General features: G+C 52.2%; 7 protein-coding genes across 7 annotated transcripts; 3 read left to right on the top strand and 4 right to left on the bottom strand.

The window, feature by feature from the left end:
• Positions 1-1071: 1071 nt before the first annotated feature.
• Positions 1072-2574, bottom strand: Z520_11569 (uncharacterized protein; the record flags this gene model as incomplete). The annotated part of the gene is made up of 2 exons (XM_016782057.1): positions 1072-2412; positions 2473-2574. The coding sequence occupies 2 exons, from the start codon at positions 2572-2574 to the stop codon at positions 1072-1074; spliced, it is 1443 nt and encodes a 480-aa protein (XP_016626840.1).
• Positions 2575-3174: 600 nt separating this feature from the next.
• Positions 3175-4502, bottom strand: Z520_11568 (uncharacterized protein; the record flags this gene model as incomplete). Its single annotated transcript, XM_016782056.1, has 3 exons — positions 3175-3704; positions 3769-4382; positions 4432-4502. 3 exons carry the CDS (start codon positions 4500-4502, stop codon positions 3175-3177), a joined length of 1215 nt encoding a protein of 404 aa, XP_016626839.1.
• A 2413-nt stretch (positions 4503-6915) lies between these two features.
• On the top strand, positions 6916-9028 carry Z520_11567 (uncharacterized protein; the record flags this gene model as incomplete). Its single annotated transcript, XM_016782055.1, has 2 exons — positions 6916-7051; positions 8163-9028. 2 exons carry the CDS (start codon positions 6916-6918, stop codon positions 9026-9028), a joined length of 1002 nt encoding a protein of 333 aa, XP_016626838.1.
• Positions 9029-9856: 828 nt separating this feature from the next.
• Positions 9857-12251, bottom strand: Z520_11566 (uncharacterized protein; the record flags this gene model as incomplete). The annotated part of the gene is made up of 3 exons (XM_016782054.1): positions 9857-9904; positions 9953-11266; positions 11316-12251. The coding sequence occupies 3 exons, from the start codon at positions 12249-12251 to the stop codon at positions 9857-9859; spliced, it is 2298 nt and encodes a 765-aa protein (XP_016626837.1).
• A 5597-nt stretch (positions 12252-17848) lies between these two features.
• On the top strand, positions 17849-19363 carry Z520_11565 (uncharacterized protein; the record flags this gene model as incomplete). The annotated part of the gene is made up of 1 exon (XM_016782053.1): positions 17849-19363. The coding sequence occupies one exon, from the start codon at positions 17849-17851 to the stop codon at positions 19361-19363; it is 1515 nt and encodes a 504-aa protein (XP_016626836.1).
• A 1365-nt stretch (positions 19364-20728) lies between these two features.
• Positions 20729-22819, bottom strand: Z520_11564 (uncharacterized protein; the record flags this gene model as incomplete). The annotated part of the gene is made up of 1 exon (XM_016782052.1): positions 20729-22819. The coding sequence occupies one exon, from the start codon at positions 22817-22819 to the stop codon at positions 20729-20731; it is 2091 nt and encodes a 696-aa protein (XP_016626835.1).
• Positions 22820-23701: 882 nt separating this feature from the next.
• Positions 23702-25211, top strand: Z520_11563 (uncharacterized protein; the record flags this gene model as incomplete). The annotated part of the gene is made up of 2 exons (XM_016782051.1): positions 23702-24653; positions 24712-25211. 2 exons carry the CDS (start codon positions 23702-23704, stop codon positions 25209-25211), a joined length of 1452 nt encoding a protein of 483 aa, XP_016626834.1.
• Positions 25212-25320: the final 109 nt, after the last annotated feature.

The following is a 25320-nucleotide window of genomic DNA, read 5'->3' as shown; positions in this document are numbered from 1 at the left end:
CAACGTCTACGGCCTAGCATCCGCTAGTATGCCCTCTCTGTTCACGTACCTCTTGACATCTGAGGGTGGTACTACCAATAAAGAATCCCCGCCGTCTCTCTCTATCTCTCGCCCTCCTTCTCTTCCTAGGTTCCTTCTCCCCGCCATTTTTCTCCCCCGACCGGCCCCAAGTACCTCGTACAACAAGAATCGAAAGGAAACAAGAAATACAAGACATAACCCCCCAGGTCCAGCAGCGCCGTAGAAGGACGCCCAATCTCGGGGATCCCAGAAGATTTCGAGGCCAAGAGCACAGCCAACTCTATTCCATTCCATTCCATTCGAATACGAGGTCCATACCCTACTGCCCCGCCGTGAGCACTGTCATCACTTGCACGCGGCTTGCTCGTACTTCTCATCATCCCAAGCAGGTTAATGTCAATTGAGTTATCACAAGTGATCCCCCCATTCCATTCCATTCCACTCTATTCGGACATTGGAACGAGGTAGTGAAGACGAGGGTAGAACGGCGGGGTTATAGCACAAAGTACCGGGACGCCCCTCAAGGACAATGAAGGTCGGTTCAGAAGATTATACTACTACTGCTGGGGACTATGAAAAAGAGAACGGCAAAGGCCAAGGTAAAAGGCCAAGGAAAACTGGATGGTCCACATAGAATTACCTGCCCTCTACATAGGTACCTTATTCACCTTCGCGGAGGTACCTACCTGGGTAGGTAATATGGGGGTACATAATAGAAGGTACGTGGTATATGGCATATGATATGGTATATAACATATGATATATACTATGGCACATATTCCCATGCTCACATGGATACTAGATAACTGTTGTCAGTACCTCGTACTAGCCCAACTACTCTCGTATAAGGTATATAGATCTGACAGTCAGTCACCAAAACCAGGTACAGCCACAGCCACAAACTCCTTCCTACATAGCCGTTCCATACGGTCACCTGATTGTTCTGCAGGATACAAACTATTCTGCTACCTAGGTACATAAATGTTATGTAATTGCCAAATCTCTGCCGCGGAAATCTACACAAACACCCGCTCCTCGCCTCCCCCCAAATCATGCATAACTCGGCTTCGTCCCCAGCGGCACAGGTGGTGGGGCAACTCCCATTGAGCCAACACTCCCATGCATATTTGCCGGTTTCTTCGGCGGCGGCGGTGGCGGGGGCTTGCGCGATATCGAGGCCGTCATCTCGGGAGACGCTTGCATTGGAGCAGCATTTCCGCCAACATTATTGATGCCATTAGCAGGCGGCATTTGTTGGGCATCCTCCCCGGGGGTCGGGGAAGGAGAGCTGTGCTTCTCGAGGAATGAGTTGAGGCGGCCCGTAACGTTGTATTTTTTGTTCCACTGGTTCGCTTTGACGCCGGCAGCATTGATGCTGTCTTGGTGTCGTTCTCGGAACGAGTTGGCCGTGCGGACAGCGGATCCGGCGTCCGCGGCAGAAACGGATGCAGGATCCTTGTACGCATTTTGGGCCGTGCGCATTGCGGCTTGCTTCTCGGCCCAAGTCGTCCCCTGCGCCTGACTCTGCGGTTGCGCCTGTGTCGCGTACGATTGTTGGAGAGGTGGTGTATTTACGGTGACAGGTGGAGACTGTGCGGGCGTAACAAATGGAGGAGTAGTGTTGGATTGTTGTCCGGCGCTGGAGTTCGAATTCATGCGGGCGAAGCGGGCTTGAAGTTCTGATAGCTGGTTTACTGGTGGTGGAGAGGTTACGGGTGGGCTCTTTGGCACGCTTGCTTGGCTTTGTTCGTTATGCCAGGGATTTGAATTTTGATCAGATCCGATACCTAGAGCTGGGACTGAAACGCCTGCATTCCCCAACCTGCTGACGGCAGCTTGATTGATTCCGTAATTCGTGCTCGGTTGTACGCTGGGGGCGGCGGCGGGGATGGCCTCGTAGGCCGGCGGAGCAGTAGTGTGGAGAGAAGAATGTGCGACAGGCGCCGGAGGAGGTGTATTCCCCGTGTTCTGTCTGGAAGGCAGTCTCGGAGGCAGACCTGGCTTTGGTTTCACCGGCGCCGTTTCCGCAACGTCGGGTGACCGAGTCAAATCACGATGAATAGGAGGAGGCGGAAGGTGGTCTGTCTTGAGCCCCGTTCTATCCGCACGGTATGGTAAAGGAGGACCGGCACGCTTCTTCTCCTCTTCAGCCTCTTGCTCGGGAGTCTGTGCAGTTTGACTGGCGCTAGAGATCTGCTCTTGGGTCAAGGGAGCACCCCATCCTCCCCTCTGCGGCGTTATCTCGTTGGGCAAGGCAGCACCGCCGTGATAGTTGACGTTTTTGGGCGGCGGGCCAAACGAGGCCGGATCTTTGAGGGTGGAAAGAGGGCGCGATACATGGTCCTCGGCGTCTTTCTTGTTTGGATCTCTCTTTTTTCCCATCCATCCAGCCTGCTCCATTGTTCAGTGCTTCGTTCCACATCAGTATGTTCCCATGGCTTAATGACTGACCACTTGATCTATGCCTTTGAAGTCGCCCCGCCATGATTCCTTCCCTCCATCCCGGCCCTTGGGATGCCATCCATCCTTCATTACGCCCCTAAAGCCACTCATCTTGGGCAAGTGTGGAGGGCGAGCTCGTGTGCTTTGGCCAGTGGGACCAGGAAGGGAAGGGCGACGAAAGAAACTCGCTTCAGCAGAGGGGGATATCTCGTTATCGGTCGAGCGGCTGGCAAGCAGGTCGTGTAGAGGACGTGATGTTGGCTCTTGGGTCCCTACTCAATGGGAGAACGCCGCATCTAGTGCAGGGAGCAGGTGGACAGAGGGTAGAGGTTCGGAGGGTGCAATAAGTGGATTCAGTCGCTGACGTCGCAGCCCACTTCTTCACTCCGCTCAATCCTCTCGCTCCTCTCACTCGTGACTCCGCCAGGTCGCAATGCCAAGCCCAGCAGCTTGTCCCGTTCGAGAAGGAGACCGAGGCCGCCCTATGCCGCCTCAGCCTTGCGCAGGGAGCAATACAATGTACAATGTGCAAGGCTGTCAGGGGTTGTCGGCAGTGCTGCCTTCCTACGGTCCAAGAACAGGGCTAAAGGGCCGAGACTGCGACTCGGGACATCTGTACGACCCATATGTTTTACCACGCAGTTTTTGTGCAGCCACTTGAATAGGCGGGCTGGATAGCTACCAAGAAGAAGATATCATAAGCGGACACTTTTACGAGCTCTTCACCTCCTCTGGCTCCTTGGCCTTGTACACATCCCCTGTCAACTTGATCTCATACTCAGCGTCCTTTCCTCTGCCTTCCGCCTCCAGCTTGCGCACCAGAGGAATGACCTCCTTTCCAAACTGTTCAATCTCCTCGTCGTAGTGGAGAAATGCTGTCAGCAAAATACTAATACCCAGACTCTTCAGAAGCAGTATGCGATCAGCAATCTGCTGGGGCGTCCCAATGAGTTTCGTCTTGAATCCGTCGTTGTATTGCACGAGATCTTCGAACTTGCTGTTGGCCCACATGCCGGTCTTGTTGGCGGTCGATGCTCCTGCATTCTTCACTTGATCGCCAAATGCCTCAACGGCTTCCTTATCCGCCTTACCTTGGATCTCCTGCAGGACCCGGATTGCCTCTTCTTCCGTCTCGCGCGCGATGACGAATCCGTTGACCGCGAATTTGACTTGGTCTTCTCGACCTTCGCGACGAGCACGCTCCCTGACATCAGCAATCTGCGTCTGGAAGCCTTCGAGGGCTACAAGGTTGTAATAGTCAGCAAACTATTCTCGGTGGCACTATCAAACAGAACAACGGCTTACTATTTCCGTTCATGAAATAGTACGAGGACACTGTTGCGGCGTTCTCCCTTGCATCAATCGAGTTACCACCTTGAAAGATCTCGGGGTGATCCCTGCCTTCCCACTTCAAAGGTTTCGGCTGAAGTGTGTAGTCATGAAACTGATAGAAGTCGCCTCGGAAAGTGAATTTGTCCTCTGTCCAGATGCCCTTGAGACAAGCGATGAACTCTCTCGATCGTCGATAGCGTTCAGCATGATCGAGCCACCATTGGCCAATGCTTGTAAACTCGGCTTTGAACCATCCTGAAACAACGTTCACCGCCACTCGCCCCTTGGAATAGTGGTCGATACTTGCGATCTGCTTAGCTGCAACCGCGGGGTTCCATGGACCAGGTAGGAGTGCGGCAATGAGATTGATCTTCTTGGTTTGGTGGAGCAGGGCTTGAGAGAAGGAGACGGGCTCATGTTGAAACTCGGCGCCGTAGCCAGCCATGAACCGAATTTGTGAGAGAGCGTACTCAAAGCCGACATTCTCCGCAGTTTGGGCATATTTGATGTTCGACTCCAGGTCCCATTTAGTACGCTGCGGAATCTTGGATATAACAAGCCCGCCTGACACATTGGGAACCCAGTAGCTGACAGAAAGCTTAGAGGTATGCCAACGAAAGGAGGAAGCAAGCTTACGCAAACTTGATTCGATCTGGTGCTGAATTGGCCTCAGCCTGGCCAGTGGGAACGACGATGTTAGATCCCATTCTGTCAGCCTTGCTGGATAGATAATTATCGGATAGTATTAAGTATTCAGGGGAACGCTAGCGCTTTCGGTGCAGCTCGACGCCCTTTTGAGTGTGTCGTGTCGGGCACAGAAGTGAGCACGGATCTCTTCTCTCGACTTCTCACAGTGAGGATGGTTGAGATTCCGTCGCCCTTGTTAACTGTTTGTCTGAAAATTTCCTCGAGCCGAGAATCCTGGCTCTAGACACAATGACACTGACGGACAAATGGAATTTTGCCTCTGAGATCTTCGCATTTCCCTGCATCAAGCAGTACATTTCCGTTCATAAGCCGTGGAGATTACGCCAATCGAAGGCCTGCCCAGCGGAAGGAAGAGTCGGGCTGTCGAAAATCATGACCTCGTATGTTGTGACTCCACCGAGGAGGACGATAGATGTTCTTTGGTCGTGGATATGATGGCATATACCTTACAGATTGCGTCGTCAGAGTGGCCTACCATTGGTGTTGGACTGAAGTCGAGAGTGGAATTTGAAGTCGATGCTGCAAGTCCAGGCTCGATGCTCGTCATCCTTGGGCTGATTGCTGATTGGTTGTAGGACCAGCAACTATACAAAAGGAGAACAGCGGCAGAGCATCTGGGAATCGGTGGCCTGCCGAAGCCGGTGCTCTAAAATGTCCCACACAGATTCTAGACAGTTGGTCCTGTCGGCTGTATACCAGGAAGCTCGAAGATGGCGGCCGGTGCATCTGTAGCTATCTGGGCCACTCGCTGCTCCAACATGTGCTGCCCAGAAGTCCGACCACTTTGAAGTCTCCCAGACGCTCCTATCACACCCTTCCGCGTCGCAGGGATCAGGTGCGAAAAGATATGTGAAATTCGTGCTCGAGCTGTCCAAGCACGTCAACCGAAGAGCTGAATACCAAGATAATGCCGCTTCCACCCCCAAAGCATTCCATTGGTCTGTCCTGAGTGGGTGTTTCTCCCACTCAATGGATCGAGATACTTGACATGTGGTCCGATAGCATTGCACCCGCCCCCCTTCGTTTAAAAACCTCGTTGCAGGGCCGTCAGCAAATGTTTGTCTATTAAGTGAATAAATCCTTGGCGCAGATAACTTGTCAGGCCGCACATTCTTGGCATGACCAAAAAAAGGTCTTTGGGAATTGAACCCACAGATAGTCACAGGAAACATCTCACGATGGTCCGTATGGGGGTCGAACCCATGACCTCCGCGTTATTAGCACGGCCTAGATTTCTATAAGTATGTTTGGTCATTGAGATGAAGAAGGAGACCTTACGCTCTAACCAACTTTTGTAACGTTAGCTTAGTACATGAAATCGTGATGAGCGGGGTATTTACCTGAGCTAACAGACCATGCCACACTTGTAGAGTTTATGTCGTGAGTTCTGTTTCCGGTGAATTGTTGTACAAAATTGAGTCAACAAAATATATAAAGTTACATCTCATTACGATGGTATATCTTACAGCTTCCCTTAGTCATCCCTTTTGACTAACTTAACGCTTCGTACGATTCAAGAATACTAGGTAGCGGTATCAACAACCCTTCGAGGTAAGATACCATAAGTAGTACTCCCAGTCTCACCTTCCTGACTCCTATCCCCGCGATATAATTGTTCAAGTATATTGAGTATACCCTGACCGCTCTCGACACTAAATTGCTTTACCAGCGCTCCCGGCCACCCTCGCCAAAAGTTAATTCGACAGCCCTTGGCCAAGGTGATCTCTGTGTTGGTTTCTTCGGTGTCCAACGTCCAACACCATTATGCCTCAATTATCTTGTTCGACCCACGACGGCGCCGCGTCCCACTAAGACTGTGATGTTCGCAGCACACAGTCTAAAGACGAGGTGCTTCATCGAGTGTTTCAGCCAATTCTGCCGCAAATGGTAGAACCGCGACATCGTCTGGAAGCCACCGATGACGACTCATTATCATTGCACACCTATCGGCAGGAGACAGGCTTCGGCATGTAGTTTGCTAATCTGGAGACCATGCGTCCGGGACCAGTGCCTCTCCAGAAGGTGCTTAACTTCGCTAATTAGATGTCTCAATGCGGGCACAAACATGAGGACTTGGAAGCGCCATTCTATTTCCCAGGAAAAAAGGTACACGAGGACCATAGGGCAAAGCTTGAGGTTACCCTATTCGCAAAATGTTGGAATTAAATAGAAGCTATCTATCGAAAATAGCTAAGAGGAACAAGACAAGACCTCTGCATCCACAAAAGTCCACTTTCAATGAACCAGCATATCCACAACAGTGACAGAGGTTCAGGAAGGGAGAGCCCGGGCTCAGACAAGAGTTTTGCCGAGGAAAGAACCATGATGCCCTTTGCTCAGATCCAGCCTCCCTCAAGATTAGAGGTTGATATCTCTGGCAGCCTCTCTTGTTTGCATTTCCAGCTCAAAACGATGATGTTCGATAACCTTGTCGCCGTTCTTGGAGATCATGAAATCTTCAAGATCTTTGTGCCAAACCACAGTGCCGTCCGCGAGCACAATGCTAATACCTCGAGCATTGAAATCTATCAGCCTGCCTTCTCGAGTCGTAAGGTATGAGCCATATGCACTGAACTCGAGAACTTTTGGCGGATGTTCCTCATTTTCATTGGTGACCCACAACCTTACCCTTCCCTGCGACGTCATTACTATCCTTCGCCTATGCCAAGTAGCAAACGGCCCTTTTTCAACACCTGATTGTTGCCCCCATTTTCGAGGAATGGGCACTAGGTGCCTGAGAGGCTGGATATCCGGCTTTGAATGACCTTCTGAGGGAAGGCGAACTGTTTCGGGAAGGTCGTGTAGAGTCTTCGATTCTGCTTCCAGCCTTTCTTTGAGCATAACCGCTAAGTTTTGTCCTCCCTGGGATGACTCCAATGTAGGTTTCAGATATGGTCGAAAGTACGATTTGCCCTCCCGGGAAATTCCCGTCATAACAGAAGCGTATGTAACATGGATGATGGCTGTGTCTCTTGGAATAGCATATTCAACCTTGAGGCACAAATTGTTAGCGCAGCGTCTTCTCTTAGCTACATAGTTGCCGTTTTTGCTGTGCCATTGTGGTCGATTGTCATCGCTCTGAAAGCTACAAAGCCTGCATTTTACGGCAATGGCTAATGGCTTGGAGGGGTCATACACCACAAGAGTCGAAATTTTCGTTGCCTTGGATGCCTCGGCCACTGGGTTAAGCTCAGAAATGCTCCTTTTGTTCCGGCATAACTTACTGGCAATTTGCATCAGTTTTGTGGAGCACACCATTTCCACCTTGATTCAGTGTCATCTCCGTCCAAGACTCTGTGGTCTGAATAAATTCCAACGGGCGACCACACGCTCTGCTCGTGCTGGACCGCAAGAATGAATTTACGTCAGCATCACTGAGAGCATGTTTCTTAGCTTTTGTTGCATTCCATGTTCCAGGCCGGATAGCGGATGTCTTCAAGGTTGTGAAAGCTGATTTGCGTTTCTGTCGCACAGATTCAATTGCGTCATGCGCTGCTTGTGATAATTCGATGATTTGAGGATACTGATTTCTCTTGGGGAACTTGTCGAGAAAAGAACGTGAGAGATTTTGGAAAAAGCTGTCTTTGCAAGATAGCCCAGCCATCTTGTGAGCGATCCACCAGAGGCGATCTTGTAGTGCCGCATCACGTTTTCCCCAGGGGAGGCAGAAAATCTGCGCAACGCCGACCTCAAAATCGCCAGCGACGGTGACGAGCTCGTATTCGATGGGTTCAAGTTCTTCAACACTGGCGGCGTCGTGTCCGACGCCACGATCCTCGAGGGCGTCTTGGAGGGGACCGAGGACCATATATTCACCATTGTCCCTACGCAGCAGCCTGGGATCCAATTTGGCCATGATTGGGACAACATTGGCATGCGGCTGACCGAGTCCGGGAGCGTCAAGATCGAGAACGTGCGTGTCCCCTGGACCGACGCCTTCGGCTGGGACAGCAAGACCAAGAAGCCCATCGCCGAGGTGCTCAAGGTCCCCTTCGCGTCCCTGCTGTTGCCGACCATCCAGCTGGTCTTCTCAAATTTCTACGTCGGCATCGCACTGGGCGCCCTCGACGAAGCCAAGAAATGGACCACGTCAAAAACCCGCGCATGGCCCTTCGGCGGGGACAACAAAGAAAAGGCTACCGATGAGCACTACATCCTGGCGCGTTACGGGAATTTCCACGCCCATCTGAGGGCAGCCGAGGCGTTGGCGGATCGTGCTGGCGAGAAAATCCGGGATATCTACGCGGACCACGGCGAGAAGCGAGATGTGAGCGCGCGGCGGCGGGGCGAGGTGGCGGAATGTGTGGCGAGCATCAAGATTGTGGCCACCGACACCAGCCTACGGGTCACAAGTGGCATCTTTGAGGTCACTGGTGCGAGCTCCACGGCCAAAAAGGTTGGGCTGGATCGGTCCTGGAGGGACGTGAGGACGCACACTTTGCACGACCCAGTGGCGTATAAGGAGCGGGAGTTAGGGACCTTCTACTTGCTGGACGAGGTGCCCGAGCCGACCTGGTACACTTGAGTCTCTGCCGCAGATACCGTTGTTTTGTGAGGATAGCCAAAGCAAATAGGGGCCAGCCTTGCACTGGACCGTCGCACATACGCCACTATCCTGAAAATGGACTAGTGGGCACGGCTTTCCTTTTCTGTCCAGAATTCAGCCTTGCAAGTCAAGATCGTATCAAGGTTACTGACAATACTTTCAGAAGACCATAAAACCAATTAATTTCCCCCACGAAAGAAGGAGCTGCATGCTCTCTTCATCTCCCTCGACCTTACACCAAAGGGTTATGAGAGACACCCAGTGACCCTTGGGTCTCGTACTTGCACTAGGCTAAATAACATCCAAGCCGGTTCCAATAGAAACCAATTTGAGATGCCCATCACTCCAATGACAAAGTTTAGTCAGGTGGCCCAAACCAAGTTGTCCTCGATTAGAAAAGGGTAGGCTGAAAGGTCCAATGGCGAAATTTCCTCCTTCCTGCAGACTGAAACCCAAGATCAACATGTATTCTCTCCTGATGCCGCCTTAATAACCATCCTCGGGTGCTTGTTGCCCTGCGCCAGACGCCTTACTTTGAACCTAATTTCATGATCGAGGTGAAATGCAACACGAATGAGCTTTTTTAAAATGTACACAGGCCCCGTGGTCGAAAGGAGGCCCCAACGAACGGTTTCGTGCTGTCAACCAGCGACGAAAACAATGCTTTGCTGCAACAGTACTGTAAGGGTCGTAGAAATCGTGAGTGTTCTTGATGATTCGCATGCCAGTGATCACTTTTCGCTCAAGCGTCGACTCGGTGAACATAGTGATATTTCTAGGATCGCCCATTGATCTGATCCATCTGCACTAGAAGAAATGCGTGTAGACTTTGGATGACTCGTGAACCTCCATTTCCTGTGATTGGTTAGCATTTCCCACTGCAGAACAAGTCACGCTGCGTACCATTTTGAAGGTGTTGAGCTCCTCTTTAATCTGCTGTGCCAGCATCGGAGTCAATCGATTGCAAGTTGCTATCTCTCCCCGTCGATCGTACTCTCCGCTAGGCCAAGTATCGTAAAATTGAATTCGTGGGCTGAACGAAATGTTGCGAATTAGACCCTGTGGGGTCACCGGTATATTCTTCGAGTCTAAGCTGCCAAGTCTAGTCATGGAAGTAAAATAATCGTCGTGATCGTTGCTTTCAATGGTGATCGAGTCGGTTCGGCGATGACCAGATCGAGGTGGTTCATCGGCAGGCGTGCTAGGGGCACTCGACTTGGGTGAGTCGTTCATGTGAGGAATTTGAGGCAAGTTGAAATCGGGAGCCTTGAAGTCGTATGGTCTGACCTTGGGCGACGGTTGGTTCGAATCCGTTCGCTTGAGGATGCCTTTCTTGACGGCGGCAAGGACCTCGGCACGCTCCTTCTCTCCGCCGACGATGCTTCGTCGTGATCGTGTATCACTGGATACGGTACCACTTTCGAAGGAGAGTTTGGTGTCGATGGAGTTGCGCTCCAATTTGGGGAACCCGGTACCACCTCCTACGTGCTCGTGAGGATTGATGTTGACGTTGACATTTTCTCTTTCTGCCTCAACAGTGACCATTGAAACCTGTGCTATAGTCGCTGAGTTCACCGGCCCATCGGCAGCAGGTACACCCACCACAGACTTCGGCCGAAACAGACCGACAAGAGATCGAGTGCCCTTCTTGACCCCCTTGCCCATTTTACGGAGCATAATCGAAGCCGAAGAAGCAGTCGAAGAGATGGACAAATTGTCAGTCGAACCGGTGAAGAAGTTGCCCTGACCAGAATAAATGCTCTCACCCAATCCAGCGGCCTCTTGCTTTTCAGCAATGCGCGCTTGCTCAGGCTCCAGTTCATCCTCATATTTTGAATTCCGCTTTGACGGTGCCTGGTTGTTGGCCACACTCTTCTCCAGATTGTGTTGTGCAGTAGCCTTTCTAAGTTCTGCTGCGCTTCCGAAAGAGAACGCGCGCCGCAGTTTCGATTTGGGCTTTTTTGAGTCCTTCTTGCTTACAGCAGTGAGCTGCTCGGCAGCTAGGCTTGGTGGGGTGGACATCTGAGGAGTCGAAGCTGATGCCGTCGAATGCCCTTCGTCTACATTGTCAGGGAGAATGTTGACAGGCCGGGATAAAGGAGACGGGTGGCGAATGCTTGAGTCTCCAAGACGAGGCGCTGCAGCAAGTTTCGGTTCTTGTTTAGGCGAGGAAAGAGGGCCAGAAGCGGCGACCGTGATCGGCTGTTCTGTTCGAGACTGCAGGAATGTAAGTAGGGATTTCTCATGGGATAGCAGGTGAACTCACCGATCCGGGTCGGGAAGATCGCGCAGACTTCGAAGAGGTCACACTGTCAGAGCTCGAGGTATGTCTGTGATGAGCAGGTCGCTGAGGGGGGAGTAGAGCGCCAACTGGACTCGACGGTGAATCGAGGAATGCCTTCGGATGAGGAGAGACGGTTTCCTGGCTATCAGAAGAATGATTTAGGCCTGCCGTCTCAATGCTGCCGAAACTGCGCCTCCGATACCTTGCAGCCAGCTCTGCGGGCTGGGGGCGAACCAATTGCAGGTCATCAGCACTCGAGTTCTTGGGCTGAAGTGTGTTGCCTTGCGGCGAGTTTCTATAGGAGTGCTGGGAATGGAGGGACGGTGTACTGTTCGATTGAGCAGGGTGACTGTAAAGGGGGCCAACTGCCGCCATTCCAGAGCCTGATGGGAGAGTGGAACCTGTAGGAACACGATTGGAACCGCTGTCTCCGTCACTTCGTCGTACGGTTCTTCGATAACGATCTGGCGACGGCTTAGGCACAGTGGGTGTCGACTGAGGAGCCATGAAAGAGCCGGAGGGTATAGGTGGAAGTCCTAATGACAGAGGACGATTACCAGCATCGACATGTGAAGGACTATTTGGAGAGGAAGGTTGCGAGGAAGGAGAGATACTTGGTTGAGGGGCTTTTGGAGAAGAGATCGACCGCCCAGTATTCAGAGCGAATGGGCGTGCATTGGAATTGGCATTGGCATTGTTGGTGGCCAACTGCGGCGTCGATGTGAAGGCATAGGGGGCAATGGGACCACTAGCGGGCATGCCTCTGTAACCTGTGGCAGGCATGTTATATCGACTCGGCTGGTGGTTTCTCATCTGTCCTTGCGAGCCCTGCGAAGGATAGCCCCCCGAAGAAGAGGGGCGTCCCAGCATTGTGACCGTCGTTGTTTGGGCAGGCAGTGTTTGGACCAAAGCAGCCATCTTCTCCTTTGACTATGTTTTATCAAAAGATGCCTGGTACGGGCCAGTTCGTGTTTGGGCTAATCTTGTTTCAATTTTGGGGGCCGGATAAAGGAGAGTCTTTCCTCGAGAAATTCGACTGCAGGCATTCAAGTCAGTATTTCATTGAATCAGTTTTCAGGTTTCTGGACTCGACAAAGCGTCCAGTTCCAAAAGGCAACACACACCTTGGGTATGACTATTCTCTTCTCTTTAAAATCAGACACCACGTCTCGACATGACAGGGTCAGAGCGTGAATGGGCTGAGACAAGATGGTGAGGTCCGTGGATGGATGGGGGTTTGCTCTGGTCAAAGATCGACTCGAGACTGAACTGGAATTGAACGAAGGTGGATTATGTACGTGACGATAATAGTCGAACGTCGAAGAAGAAGCGAAGGGCTGGAAGAATCTCGTCTTCACAGGGAACAGGAAGCTTCAGAGGCAAAACCCAGCAGCTCAAGAAACGAAGGTTGACAGCCGCGGCGCGTGGACAAAAGTATTTGGTGATGGCGGCCGTGGATGGGAGGGAAACACAATGGGGAGGAAAGAGGAAGGGGCAAGTGATAACGACGACGACAATAACGAAGAGATTGTGTCGATTGGATGGATATAGAAGAGGGGGGAAATGGATGGTGGTGGTGTTGAAGGTGGTGGTGGTGAATTCGAAATGGATGATAAAAGAGGGAAGGAGAGGTTCAAGCGCAGTTTGGCAGCCAGTGGTTGACAATTGACACGGGAATGGCCCAAGCACCATTCAGGAGAGAAGCCAAAGGCGGGAGTTTCTTTCTAGGGCTAGCTGTTGGCTAGTTCCCGATTGTGTCCAGGGCATGAACCAAAGGCACCAAGGGGAGTGGGATACTGATACGCGTTCTTCTGCTTGGTGCTTGGTGCGTGCTGCGTGCTGGTGCGCGATGCCCCAGGTGGTTGATGCCTGTGGTGCCTGGTACTTGACGCCTGTGGGTGCCTTGGCCCTTGGGGCAGTTAAGGTTAGTGACGTGCTAGGCAACTAAGCTAGTAACGTGAACGCCCTCAGGGCACCCATTGCGCCTGGTGTCCGCCGCGGTCATGGATCTGGCCCGCCTATGGCCCGGCCTCTTCCCTGGAATGCACCCTCTACGCATCTGGCGCCTTACATGGCCTTACACTACCCGTATGCACAATAATAATACAGCAAACTCCGATCCTCTACCATTGGCACATCATCACTACCCCTTTTGTTCCGACCAATAACTCTGAGATACTCCGAGATCCTGCTTTCTTTCATGTGTTTCAGATTAGGGTTCGCTCCCTAGAGAAAGGGCAGAGCACGCTCGTGCACGCTCAACGCGCTCTCGGACAGTACATAATGCTGACACCCATCGCCAGCACTCTCACCTCTGACCACTCTCACTGGCGGCCACGAACCGCGTCCAACAAGCCACGGACTCCCATCGACTGACCACCCTGGCTGTATGGAGCACTGGTCTGTTATTAAATATATCGTCCTGCTTAGCTACTGCACTGTCTTTAGCGATCGCGCGGAGATGCCGGGGCCCACGACCTCGTATTTCTTTGTTGGCATGACGCAGACACACAGACCGCACAAATTCCAATCTCCCTCTCCACAGTTCCAATATGGACAAACGCCGGAAGACGGAGAGTCAAAGTGGTAAGACTCACCCTTGGGTGACCCTCGAATCGATCCGACAATTCCAGCATGTGAGCGAGAGCCTCACATACCGATTTTTCCCAACCTCACCATCCAAGGTTCAATAAAAATCCAATTCCTTGCAGCCATTTGCATGTTTCTTCCCTTCCAAATCTCAGTCCTGGGCCCTTCGACCAGGGACACCTCGACCAGATGTGACCGTCTACGGAGCACCTGTTCCCGTACATTGCATGCATATGGGGAAGTTCCTGGGCACTCGTTCATAGGCTGAGTAACCGAACAAACCGAAACAAGTTCGATACTGATCACCTTTTGAGGCGCTCGCCAGGCTCTCTCGGGTTAAGCAGGGCCCCGCAGCTATCACACCTACAGATCGCTCCCGCCCCTTCGCTGCCTCATCCTCCAGATTGCTCTTCGAAAAGAGATGGGATGGACATTCAGGATCACTAGGGTAATCAAGCAGAAATCACACTTGTGCCAAACAGGCATGCAGTTGCAACAACGTGCAGGGACCCGTCGAACGCATTCCTGACAGCTCAGGGTCATACGAGCCCAGATACGGAGAAACTTGTACGATGATGCCTGTCACTGCTCTCTCTTGGCTGCTTGACGCCCCCTGTACGGAGTATTGTCGCCTCACACGGCCCCAAAGGATGGATCCGAATGCACATGAAATCCCAGCTGCAAGCCCGTCCCCCCCCAAAACTAGATCCGTTTTGATGTTGCGTCACTTAAGCTACCCGTGGAATCGTCGCTGGTTGGCTCTCTGTAGGCCTTTTTCTTTCCGGGGGTCCTAAAGTTCTTGCTAAGGAGAAATTCGCTTGAGGTATGGATCTCGACACAAAACGCCTCCGTCTGCAGTCACCTTACGAGTAGGTACATACCTAGGTACAACTAATAACTCGTACACATGGACAGTCGTCCCGTGAAGACGAGCTCAGCGCTCCATTCTACAACGGCACAGCATTTTCAGCAGACCAGAAAAGACAAAGGCAAACAAGACCGAATAAGTGCCTTGGTAATGGAGCTGGCCACTCATTGTCGCTTGTTCAGTCGATTACACCAGGCCACTCGCACATGGGAGCGGACTACGTATTCTCCTCTCACATGCAACACATCGGCATCGAGGCACGATGGATGCATCTTCCCACCGGTTCACCGAAGAGGCCTGCAGAACGCATGTTTCAAGTCCACCGCAACGGGCAAATCAGCTTCCCAGGGGAGCTACCAAAAAAACTCGTATGCCGTGCTCTGACATGCCTGGTCTCCGCATGACTCAAACTTTGATTCTTAACGGCTTGCTCTTCCACCATGTGTCTGATCCCCCGACGATGTGGCCCTTTCGGGTCATTTTTCTTGTTTGTCCAACCTGAACAGATGACCTACTTACATTGAGCAATTTTATCGATGAGCATTGCGTGAAGATCACAGGAAAGGAGAGCCTGTGACTATCCCCTTCGACCACGAGCCATTATGTTGCCCGAAGACCCTTACGGGCTCCTTTATGCAACTTTCAGGCACAGATGGCTCCTGGCCAACCAATTGTCCGCACAAGTCTTTTCAACGATACTCTGCTGGAGGGCTAGGTCGGCCATTGTCTGGATCCAGATCCCCAACAATTTTGCTGCGGTCATTGGCTCCAAATCTTTCCGCACTCCGTGGTAGTGGCTGTATGGTTGGGGGATGCCTTCATGATGCGGGGAGGAAAGCTCTGGTAACATGCAGTTCAAGATGTACAGATGTTACGGCTGTTCTCGCTTTGCAGCATAAGCCACAACTTCTGCCCGAGATGACTTGTTTGTTGGGTTCACTGAATTTGGAACCACGGGATTGTCACTTCCTTTCCCCTTTCCCAAAAAGACACTTGCTTATCGATTGTGTGTCCCCTGGGGTGTCAACAAGTTCTTGGAAGACACTCGACGCGGTACGAAGGCCCCCTGCAAAACACTGCGGGGCACTGGCCGGGGTTCCCTGGAATCCCTATGTCCCCATTATTGAGCGGTGTACAAGGTGCGCCGGAGCACATGCGATGTCAATGTTGATCCCCACAGACAAGAGGTGATCGGCCAACTTTGCCCCAGGCGACAGGCACCATTTCGTCCGGGTAATCCCAGGTACCGATTGTGTGATGTTGTGGGAGGCTGGACTCTTCAGCTCTTCTGCATGTCACTGCAGCAGATGGGGTCGAAATAACGATCCAGGGTTCTCCCGGGGTAAGGCCTCAGCATTCGGATCTAAACATCCTCCATCACTCCGATCTCCAGCAAAGATGATGCTGGTGTAGAAACCCTGCGATTCCTAGTGACAAGGGCAAGGTACCAGTCAAGGTACGAGGTACCTCGTCCGGAGTGTGCGATCTCTGGTCCTCCGCCAACGTTGTCTGGCCTTCAATGTCATATAGTTGAAGAACTTTTGGTGCAACACTGCAGAAGGTGAATGGCTTAGCGCTCAATGTTAGAAATGGGCAGATGCACGCGAAGCTTTTCATCAAACACCGTTCAGGGCGGCGAAGGTAAGATCTTACAGGTCGGTTGGTCGGCTTGCCCCAGGAATTCAATCATCTCGACAAGTGCAGGGATCATGCAATTTGACTGTCAAGTGCGAGGTATAGCCCTCCACTTTACGGTTTTTGAGAGGCATTATCGGTCAGAGATCGGCAAGCCTCCATCAAGGCGGTACTGCAACCTGACCGCATTTCAACATATTAAGAAGCCGTTGCTCCCGAAAGCTCCAGTTCCCCAGGCGACACAGGATACATTTTCGTGACCATCACTAAGAGTCCGATCAACACTTCCAAAAAGCTAGACTTCTTCTGCTGTGCGACTTGATGGTAGGTGCTTGTCTTTCTGTGGCAATGGCTGCAACGTGTTCAGCTCCGAGCGATGCGTGTCAATCCACTTGGTCGCTTTACAACATAGCATGCCGAAGGTAGACGCGCCTTTTGTGTCAGATATGCCGGAGAACGCTTGGGATCGCACTCCCGAGAAGAGGTTCCGGGAATCGACTGACCGCTGGTTGGGATATTCAGATTCACCGGAAATGTTGTACAGACTTGGTTTGGACCCCGACTGAGGCGGCATATCCTACCTCTCCTACTGCTGTGGCGCGCGCAGGACACACTGCAGGCTCACCATGAGACCGTCACACTGCACAGCCGTTCCCGAAAGAAAGGCACCAAACGAACGGTTTGTGTAGCATTTCACGCTGGGAACGACAACAAGCAGAGAGAGAGAGGGTCGACTGGATAAGTGTCATTCTAGTGGTTCCGACCTGGATCCGTCAAATTTGTATTGATACTTCCGATATGGGTTAACATTGCGATTGTCACGCTCCCACTGGTCAGACCCTCGCTTTCGACTCATACGCCCGTTAAGCTGGATAGCGCTGCGGCTGACAAGGCCGCGCTCGCCGATGCGCGATTGAATGAGGCAACCCACGCGAAGGGCCGATTGCGTCTCTCACTCGCCCGGTTGACCTAGCAGGTACAGAACGAGTCCCAGAACCCCCTATTCCCTTACTCTCCCGCCCATTAGGGCTTATTCCGCAATTACTAACTAGCTTCGAGGGCTACTGGGCCAAGCTTTCATTGCTCCGCTTCGCCAAATCCCCTAACGATTGGACTTTCCCCTCCCGGACCTTGTCGCGACATGTGGTGATATTCCCGGGGGCAGTGTTGAATGCTCCCAGCTTGATCTTCGCGCTTTTACCCTTGAATGGCACGGGTTGGCACTGCTGCTGCCTGTGCGCTTTTCTCAGCTGCATGTCCATCTTGGGATAGCTATATACCTATATATTAGAGGTCTTAAACCCAAGACAACACAAGAAGGACAACATTCCAGATCTTCCTCTAGGTTTCGTCACTGCAAAGCACACATTTAATATTCCAACCTTCAAGGTGATCCGTGCTTCTGCCGCAGAATCTCGCAGTCATGCCTATTGTTAGCAGGCTCGTCAAAGGCATCGGGGCAGGTATTGGAGCAGCATCGGAGGCCATCGCAGACCACAAAGAAAAGAAAGCTGCCAGAGAGCGCGGGCTCTCCCCCAATCCTCTCGGTGAAAGCGAGACGGGCGAAAGTTCTAGGGGTGGCGTTGGGTCTGGCGCCCATACCAGTTATCCCGAAGACAAGAAATCTCACGCCGCCCACGGGGACGAGGACGACGATGCCTCGAGTGTGAGCAGTTCAGACTTGGACAACGACACCGCGGAATGGGCACTTGATGACGCGGCCGAGGAGCTTAACAACCAACCACCTCCCACTTACGAGCAAGCGGCGGCTGCAAACCCCGTATCAGACGAAGAGGTCGCAAGAGCTTTTTTGAACCAGCACAAGATCGTTCCGACTCCCCACCAGACATTCAAACCTCTCCCATCTCCAGTCATTCTCCCTCAACGTCGGCCGAAGGACAAAACCCGGGGATTTGTTCGGGCCTATGCCCCTCTACTGGGCGAATGCGCTGGAATAGATCAAAAAACCTTTATCGATTTCATCAATGACCTGGACCGAGCCTCGAAGGCCAGCCCGGTCTTCGACGTGATCAATCTGGCGTGCTTCGCCGTGGGGATGGTGCCTAATCCCATCACCTTGGCCGTCACCATTGCAGTACAGGTCGCGAGCGGCACTGCCAAAGAGGTCCAGTCGCGCTACCGCCGCAACACCTACCTCGATCAAATCAACGAATCGCTCTTCAAACCGCGCGGTCTGTACTGCTTGATCATGACCTTCAAGCCCGACAACCCGCACGATCCGATCCTGGGCATGGACTTGACGAATCTCGGCGGCCACAAATCAACCTCAACCGATCAGGCTCTGGTCAAGGCGACCTCGATCCCGGACTCGGAGCTCAAGCAGAAGCTCGCTAAGATCCGTCTCACCTCCGGCACCAGTCGCGGCGAGTTCTCCCTCCCGGAATCCGCGCCACTCATCTACCCGTCGCTCGATGCCGCCGCTCAAGCCGCGCTCGACAGCGCAGGTGGCACCTCGGGGGCCACGCAGAGCGTCCTCCCCCAGAGCGCAAAGGACAAGCTCCATTCCTCCGGTGGGTTTCTCGCGAGCTACCTCGATCGCCGGGCCCAGGCGTCCTACGCAGGGATGCACCCGGACAGCAGACTAGTGATGCCTCCGCCCGAGAAGAAATTCGCGTCTCGGTTCTCCGACCCAAACCATCCCGCCAACTCTGGCACCATTCTGGGTCTGTTGACCGGTGGGCACTTCGACCCGAAAGCCAAGCGCCGGGGTCGCAGAGCCCAGCGGCATGCGAGGTGGAGGGGCCACGAGCTGAGCGAGACGGACATCCACAACGCCGAGATGGGCAGACTGCCCCGGAGACATCAGGGCTTGATTCGACGTGTCCTGCACAAGGATATTCTGTACTTGACCGTCGTCAATTTGCCCAGTGAGAGTGAGATGCAAGAGAACTTGCAGCAGCTCGACAAGGCGAAATGAGTGGTTGTTGTTTGAGCGAAGCGAAACAACATGTTACAGACGGAAAGCAAAAAGATGGAGGCTTGGAAGGTAAGATCGAGCCCAGAAAGAGGATGTGGTGGAGGAAGCCAGCTGGCCCATATGGGTAACATTGGCCTCCTCGCTCTCCGCCACTGACCTGCTTGGTCATGTCCAAGAGAGTGAGTGAAGGAGTCCACTCGTTCAACCAGCACTATATCATATATGTCAAGTTATAGATATTCCTATCACGCTACATTTAATCACGACGACCAGACGACCACCAGACCTCCCATGTTCGAACTAGGACCGTATCTACAAGGGTTCATCTTTTGCTTCTCCTTCTTTTGAATTCCTGCTCCTTGACCATCTACTCATACGGCATGGTAGCCCCCTCTCTCACTCACACTCTTTCTATCTCTCCTTCTCTCCCATACACACACACACATATCCCCGATCTTCCTGACTCCAGCCTCGAGTGAAGTATGTGGTATGCTCGGACCCAAGCCTAAATAGTGAAACATATCATCTCCCGAGACTTTCCATTCGTAACCTCAGGTACCTAGATACCACTAGGCAGATTACTTCCTTCACAGCTACGCCTCCGCGGGCATTCGTGTCCCTTTGACTCGTGGATCTGTCGAACCGGGTCTCGATCGGAGAGACGATCCGCCCTCTCTGGACGCTCACGAGTCAGGAAAAGGTACACAGAAACATCTCGCGGTCCACGGGCAAGTGGCTAAGCTACCTACCAAGGGAGGCAGTGGAACAGCTCCAGGGAAGTATGTCTTGTCACACGGCATAAATGGAGAGCTTCCTGGGGCAATTTGTCGTCCTCCCAAAGGTACTCCTGCCTGTAGAGCATACTGACACGTCTTCCGTTTGCTCGCCTCGTCACCTGGAACTCAGGATTGCGAGAATGGGATTTCTGGTTATGTACCTATGGAGCACTACCGTCATGTTAAACAGGGGCAAATTCTGTTCTGCTGCAGCAAGCTCGAATCCGAGGCCTAGGCCTTTGAAAAAGCCATCCCGTCTTTTTGAACACATCCAGGCCTACATGGCAATGCTGTTGGCCGATCTGTTCCATCCAAGAAAGAAATACAATACTCCAACTTTTCCCACCAAAGGTGCTTCTGACCTGATAAAGCACAACCCAGTGTCATCGTCGTCGTGCTGTCCCGTCACCAAACCGCTTATTCTCCCCTCTCTCAGTTCGCTGCTTTGTCACCTAATGGAACAATCGCCAACCTCCACGCTCCCTCTTCAAGAAAGTATTGGCATGAATCAGAGTTGGCCAAGTCGAGATTGGGATGCACTGAGGTAGATGCCAAAGCAGTGTTGTCCCCCGAAAGACCCACCAACTGGTTAATTCTCGGCCGAATTGAATAGTTGCGAGACTCCAACAGTGTCGTACTGACCCGTTCTATACATGACATCTGCGTAGCGGTCACCTCGTGTGGGCCACCGGCCTGTTCTGGGGATTATGAATTTGAACGTCATAATATGTCCATCCAAGGTGAGGATCAATTCATAGTCAACGTGATACCACCACCGATTGTTTGTCCCCTTTCTGCGTTGGAACCGTCGGACTTCATCAAGCGTGAGCCGAATGCGGAGCGGCGCCGGCATTTCGTGGATATCAAGCGCATCATCATCTATCCAAAGTCCATCTTCAGCAACGGTGTCTGAATAATACAGTGTTTCCTCGATCAAACCGTAACCATCCTTGTCTACCTCGTGTTGCATGAGGCCCTTCCAGCCTTGGAATGGGTCACAGGAAAATTGCTGAGCATGGAGACCCTGGCGGAGGAGGAAGCGGGTGATAGGAACGCGTATCCGACCATCTTGAGGACTTCTGTACTGGCTCTCCCGCGGATAATGGCGCTGATTGACTTCTTCATACCGCTTCACACAGAAGCTTCGGCGTACATATCTCTGCTGGATTAATTGCTTTTCTGCCGATAACAGCACGGCCCCTTGTGCAACTGTAACCGACCCTTTCGCAGCGTCCGGGGGAAGGGTGACTGGGATCGGGTAAGAAAAAGGGCTGTTTAGGCCTATAGAATACCGATTCCGGATCTGCTCGAGTAGGTATCGGTTTTGGCTACAGCCTCCGACCACGATAATCTCCTGGACTCGCTGTTCTATCGTTCCGCCTGAGGTACGGCTTTGAAAGACGCTTTGGATGGAAGTGTCGAGCATAGAGATAATATCGTCAAGACACTTTGCAAAAGCGCTCTTTACGTCCTCAGCCTCGAGGACTACGTTGCCGCCTCCGTCGAGCCTGAACGCGGGTTTATCAGGAAGGCCCGGAATCCTTAGGTATAGCGTCTCCCGTCCTTCGAATCGCTGTTTCTCTTTCTCAAACTTTTTATTGAGTCTCCGTTCGAGTGAATCAATATCAGTTATCGGGCTACCGCTCGACTGTAAGGCCCTGAGAACTAGATCTTTGTCGTCAATGCCATCCATGATCAGCTTTACGGCTGCCGCGTTGATGTAAGCGCCTCCGCACCATGCTGTCCTAACCCTGTCGGGAATGATAAGCTCGCGGACTTGGAGAGGGTTTTCATTCACCACCGTCCAGACTTGTTGATCTGCCGAACCAGCTCCAATATCGAGGATAACGAAAGTCTTTCCGATAATTGATTGCAGGTGGTCGCGAGCTTTGTGGAGGTGATGAATTAAAGCCGACGCAGGTTCGGCGACGGGGTAAGGGTTCGGAATCCCCGCTGCTTTTGCTGCCGCCACCACCATCTGTACTTGTCCCGGCTTTGCTCCGATAGGTACTGGTAGTGAAACGTTGATTTTAACATTTCCTTGAGGCTTCCAGGACTTATATTCGTCTAGGTTGTTGAGCACCGGCCATCCTAGATTGCCATCCATCTTTGCAATGTTTTGAAGTACACCGCGGTAGGCGAAGCCCATATATTCTGAAAACACCGAGATATTTTCCAGTCGATAGTCATCGGGATCCTCACCGCAGGACTCTAAGCTCTTGATGAGTTGGTTCTTCCGGTCCTTTGCGATTGATAGATCTGTCTGAAAGGGTCGTTGAGTCAAGGCGCGAGCGTCAAACAAAGAGGGTTTTAAGCGCCTAATAACCTGGGATTCGTTTATATGCCCCTTTTTCAGCTCTTGGCTAACTTCATCTCCCCATAACATTCGCCTATTGTGCCTAACTGCGACCTGAGTTAGAACAGAGCTTTCGCCGTTGGCCCAGATGACCGGTATCGGTGCCGCTGCCGGTAGTCCGTTATTGACCCATTCGAGGAGAAACGCTGCCTTTGTGTATTCGGTACCGGTATCAAGCGCAATATGAACTGCACGAAGCGCTTGAAAGTTTGGGGGAAGCCGGGGATTGTTGGAGAATATCCCAAGCTCTGGGCTTGGAGGGCTGCTCTGACTTTCGTCACTAGGTGAGTTGGGAAGCGTGCGCTTTACACCCTTTCGAGGCATTGTGAGAGGTGATGGTTCACAGGCTTTGCCCTTTTTCCTACACGAGGAGCAGGGACCTGGCTGAGTAGAGTTGGTCAAGGAGCAACGGGTCTGAATCGGTTGGTAGCTGAATCAAGATATAATCCTGGTCAAGAGGGACTCACATGAGAGATAGAGCAATTATGACAAGATGGCATATTGGCTCTGAGTGTGTAAGTGTGCTGGAAGTGAGGTGAGGCAGAGGCAGAGGCAGAGGCAGAGACAGAGACAGAGGTAGAGGTAGAGAGTTTGCTAGCACTAGGCGGGCCAAGGAACAGAAGAAAAGATGGACGAAGATCCTTTCACTCTCTCGGAGCGTTCATACAAAGTGTAAGCAGTGGCCTTTACTGGTGGTCCGATGTCAACACCGTCTGAAGTTGCAATATCGCAGGTAGGTGCGTCTGGATCACTAGGTTACAGTGGAAGCGAATGTAAAGGAACTACCTAGGTATAGTCACTTACTCTCTCACCTACCCAGGTAAATTTCAGTCATATCTATCTTCACTTTCTCTTTCACCTCTGCCTCAGTTAATGTCCCCATGTAGCGGGAGACTACAGAGAGCTTGAAAGATTTTTCCAAGTAGTTTTCATTCTTTGTTTGCTAGAGAGATTAGGTCTCCACATTCTTTTCACCAAACTACACACAACACCACCGACGACTGGGTGGTTACCTGCATTGCGCCGTTGCCCTGATCCGGCTGAAACACGCAGGGTCATGGAATGTTGATCAACCATAGGTACCCTTCTTTACTTCTTCTTCACTCTTATCTCACTTCTCAGTCGACTACAATCTCGGAAACAACTCATATCCTCTTCCCGCTCTCCCAACTCTGTGCATGATATATGTCGCAACCCTGCCTGACCATGTATCACCTGTGGACCAAAGAGGAAGAAGAATTTCTCTGCGATTCTCTGGATCGCGTCGTCGGAGAATCCTTCCCAGGTGTCTCTCAGACGGCGACAGAAGTTCAGTCGGACTTCGTGAACAACTTCGAACAGGGAGCCTCTCAACCCACCCACACACAGATCTTCAACAAGATCCACGGTATTGCTCGCAGCCTCGGGATCAAGCCAGACGACCTTCTCCGAAATTGGGCAGATCATGTTACAAAAGTGCGGACGAAACTCGAGGCTAGGAAGCGAGGACCCGCGCCTAAAAAGCGCAGGCGGAAGATGGAATCAGAGTTGTTTTCTGATGAAGATGCCTTCCAAAGCAACAACAGCCACAACAACAGCCAGAAAAACTCTGCTGCTCGTGAAAGTGAAGTCGCAGAAAGCTCTCCTGCCGGCTCACCCGAAGCGCCGACGACAAGCCCCCTTTCCGAATGCAACCCCTCCCTCACTCAACACAATGAGGCTGACACGGATCTCCCACTCCGTCGCCATTCCATGGATCTTGATGAATGGGAATACAAGTTCCTTACCTATCTTCGAGCCCACCGCGGTACCATCGGCTACGCGACCCCTCTTGCTCACGAACACATCCAGCAAAGGCTGCAAAAAACCATGTACCTCATGGATGAGAGCTTTGTTCGTTTCATGCAGGGAACCAGAACTATAATGCCGACTTCGTCAAGGCTGACGGGACAGTCGCTAGAACTGGTTCGTGTATTGGTTGATTCGACGAAAGACGAAGCAGCGAAGCGGCGCCTGAAGACTCTCGTCGCCGGACCTCACATGTCCGACAGGGTCCTCTTTCGTGCTTGTGCGGCTGCGGCAATTTACAAATGGGCGCTGAACCCATTCGACCAGAGCGTCCGACACGTCCCCTCGCCTGACTGTGATCAATGCAAGCTTTTCGATATTTGCGATCATTGTAAGCACCAGCCCAACGAGCATCTCTTCTGACCGACTGTGACTAACATATGTGACAGTCAACCACCACCTCGTTCGCAATGTGAGTGTGAACCGATTTAACCAGTACCTCGACAAAGTCATCAGACCATCACTGCCAGGACGTGCGTCGGAAATCCAAGAAAAGCTTTACAACGTCTTCATCAGTATCTCCGTCCCCTCGGCGAGGGTGGGCAACTCGGAGAATGAAGGGTTTGAGTTTCAAGACCGAAAACTGGGCCAGTGGCAAGAGTCCATTGAGACTGCGCTTCTAGAGCTGCTGGATATGAGGACCACCATGGCCAAGTGTATGCTGGTCTACGGCTCCAGGCTCCCGTCAATCGGACATCCCTTCGAGGCGGAGTGGATGGAACCGGCTCACCGAGAGGACAATAGGTTCACGACAAGCGACCGGGTTTACCTGTGTCTCCGTCCTGCTGTGTTTGCTCACAACCGGCTGGACAACCCGAGACCAAAGATCCTTGTCTCTCCTGCCCTTGTAATGGTCGAAGGCTACGAGGCGGACTTGACGCAGACTTGATCATCCGAGATGCATGAGAACGGTTGTGTTGGTAGACCCACCGATGGTTAGTCTGTATGACGGAGTGTGCGTCACAATTGAACATCTCCTGGAGTTACCGGAGGACAAT

The sequence above is a fragment of the Fonsecaea multimorphosa genome (genome assembly GCF_000836435.1).
Source record: "Fonsecaea multimorphosa CBS 102226 unplaced genomic scaffold supercont1.40, whole genome shotgun sequence".
Lineage (NCBI taxonomy): Eukaryota > Fungi > Ascomycota > Eurotiomycetes > Chaetothyriales > Herpotrichiellaceae > Fonsecaea > Fonsecaea multimorphosa.
This window is presented reverse-complemented; position numbering and strand designations above follow the sequence as displayed.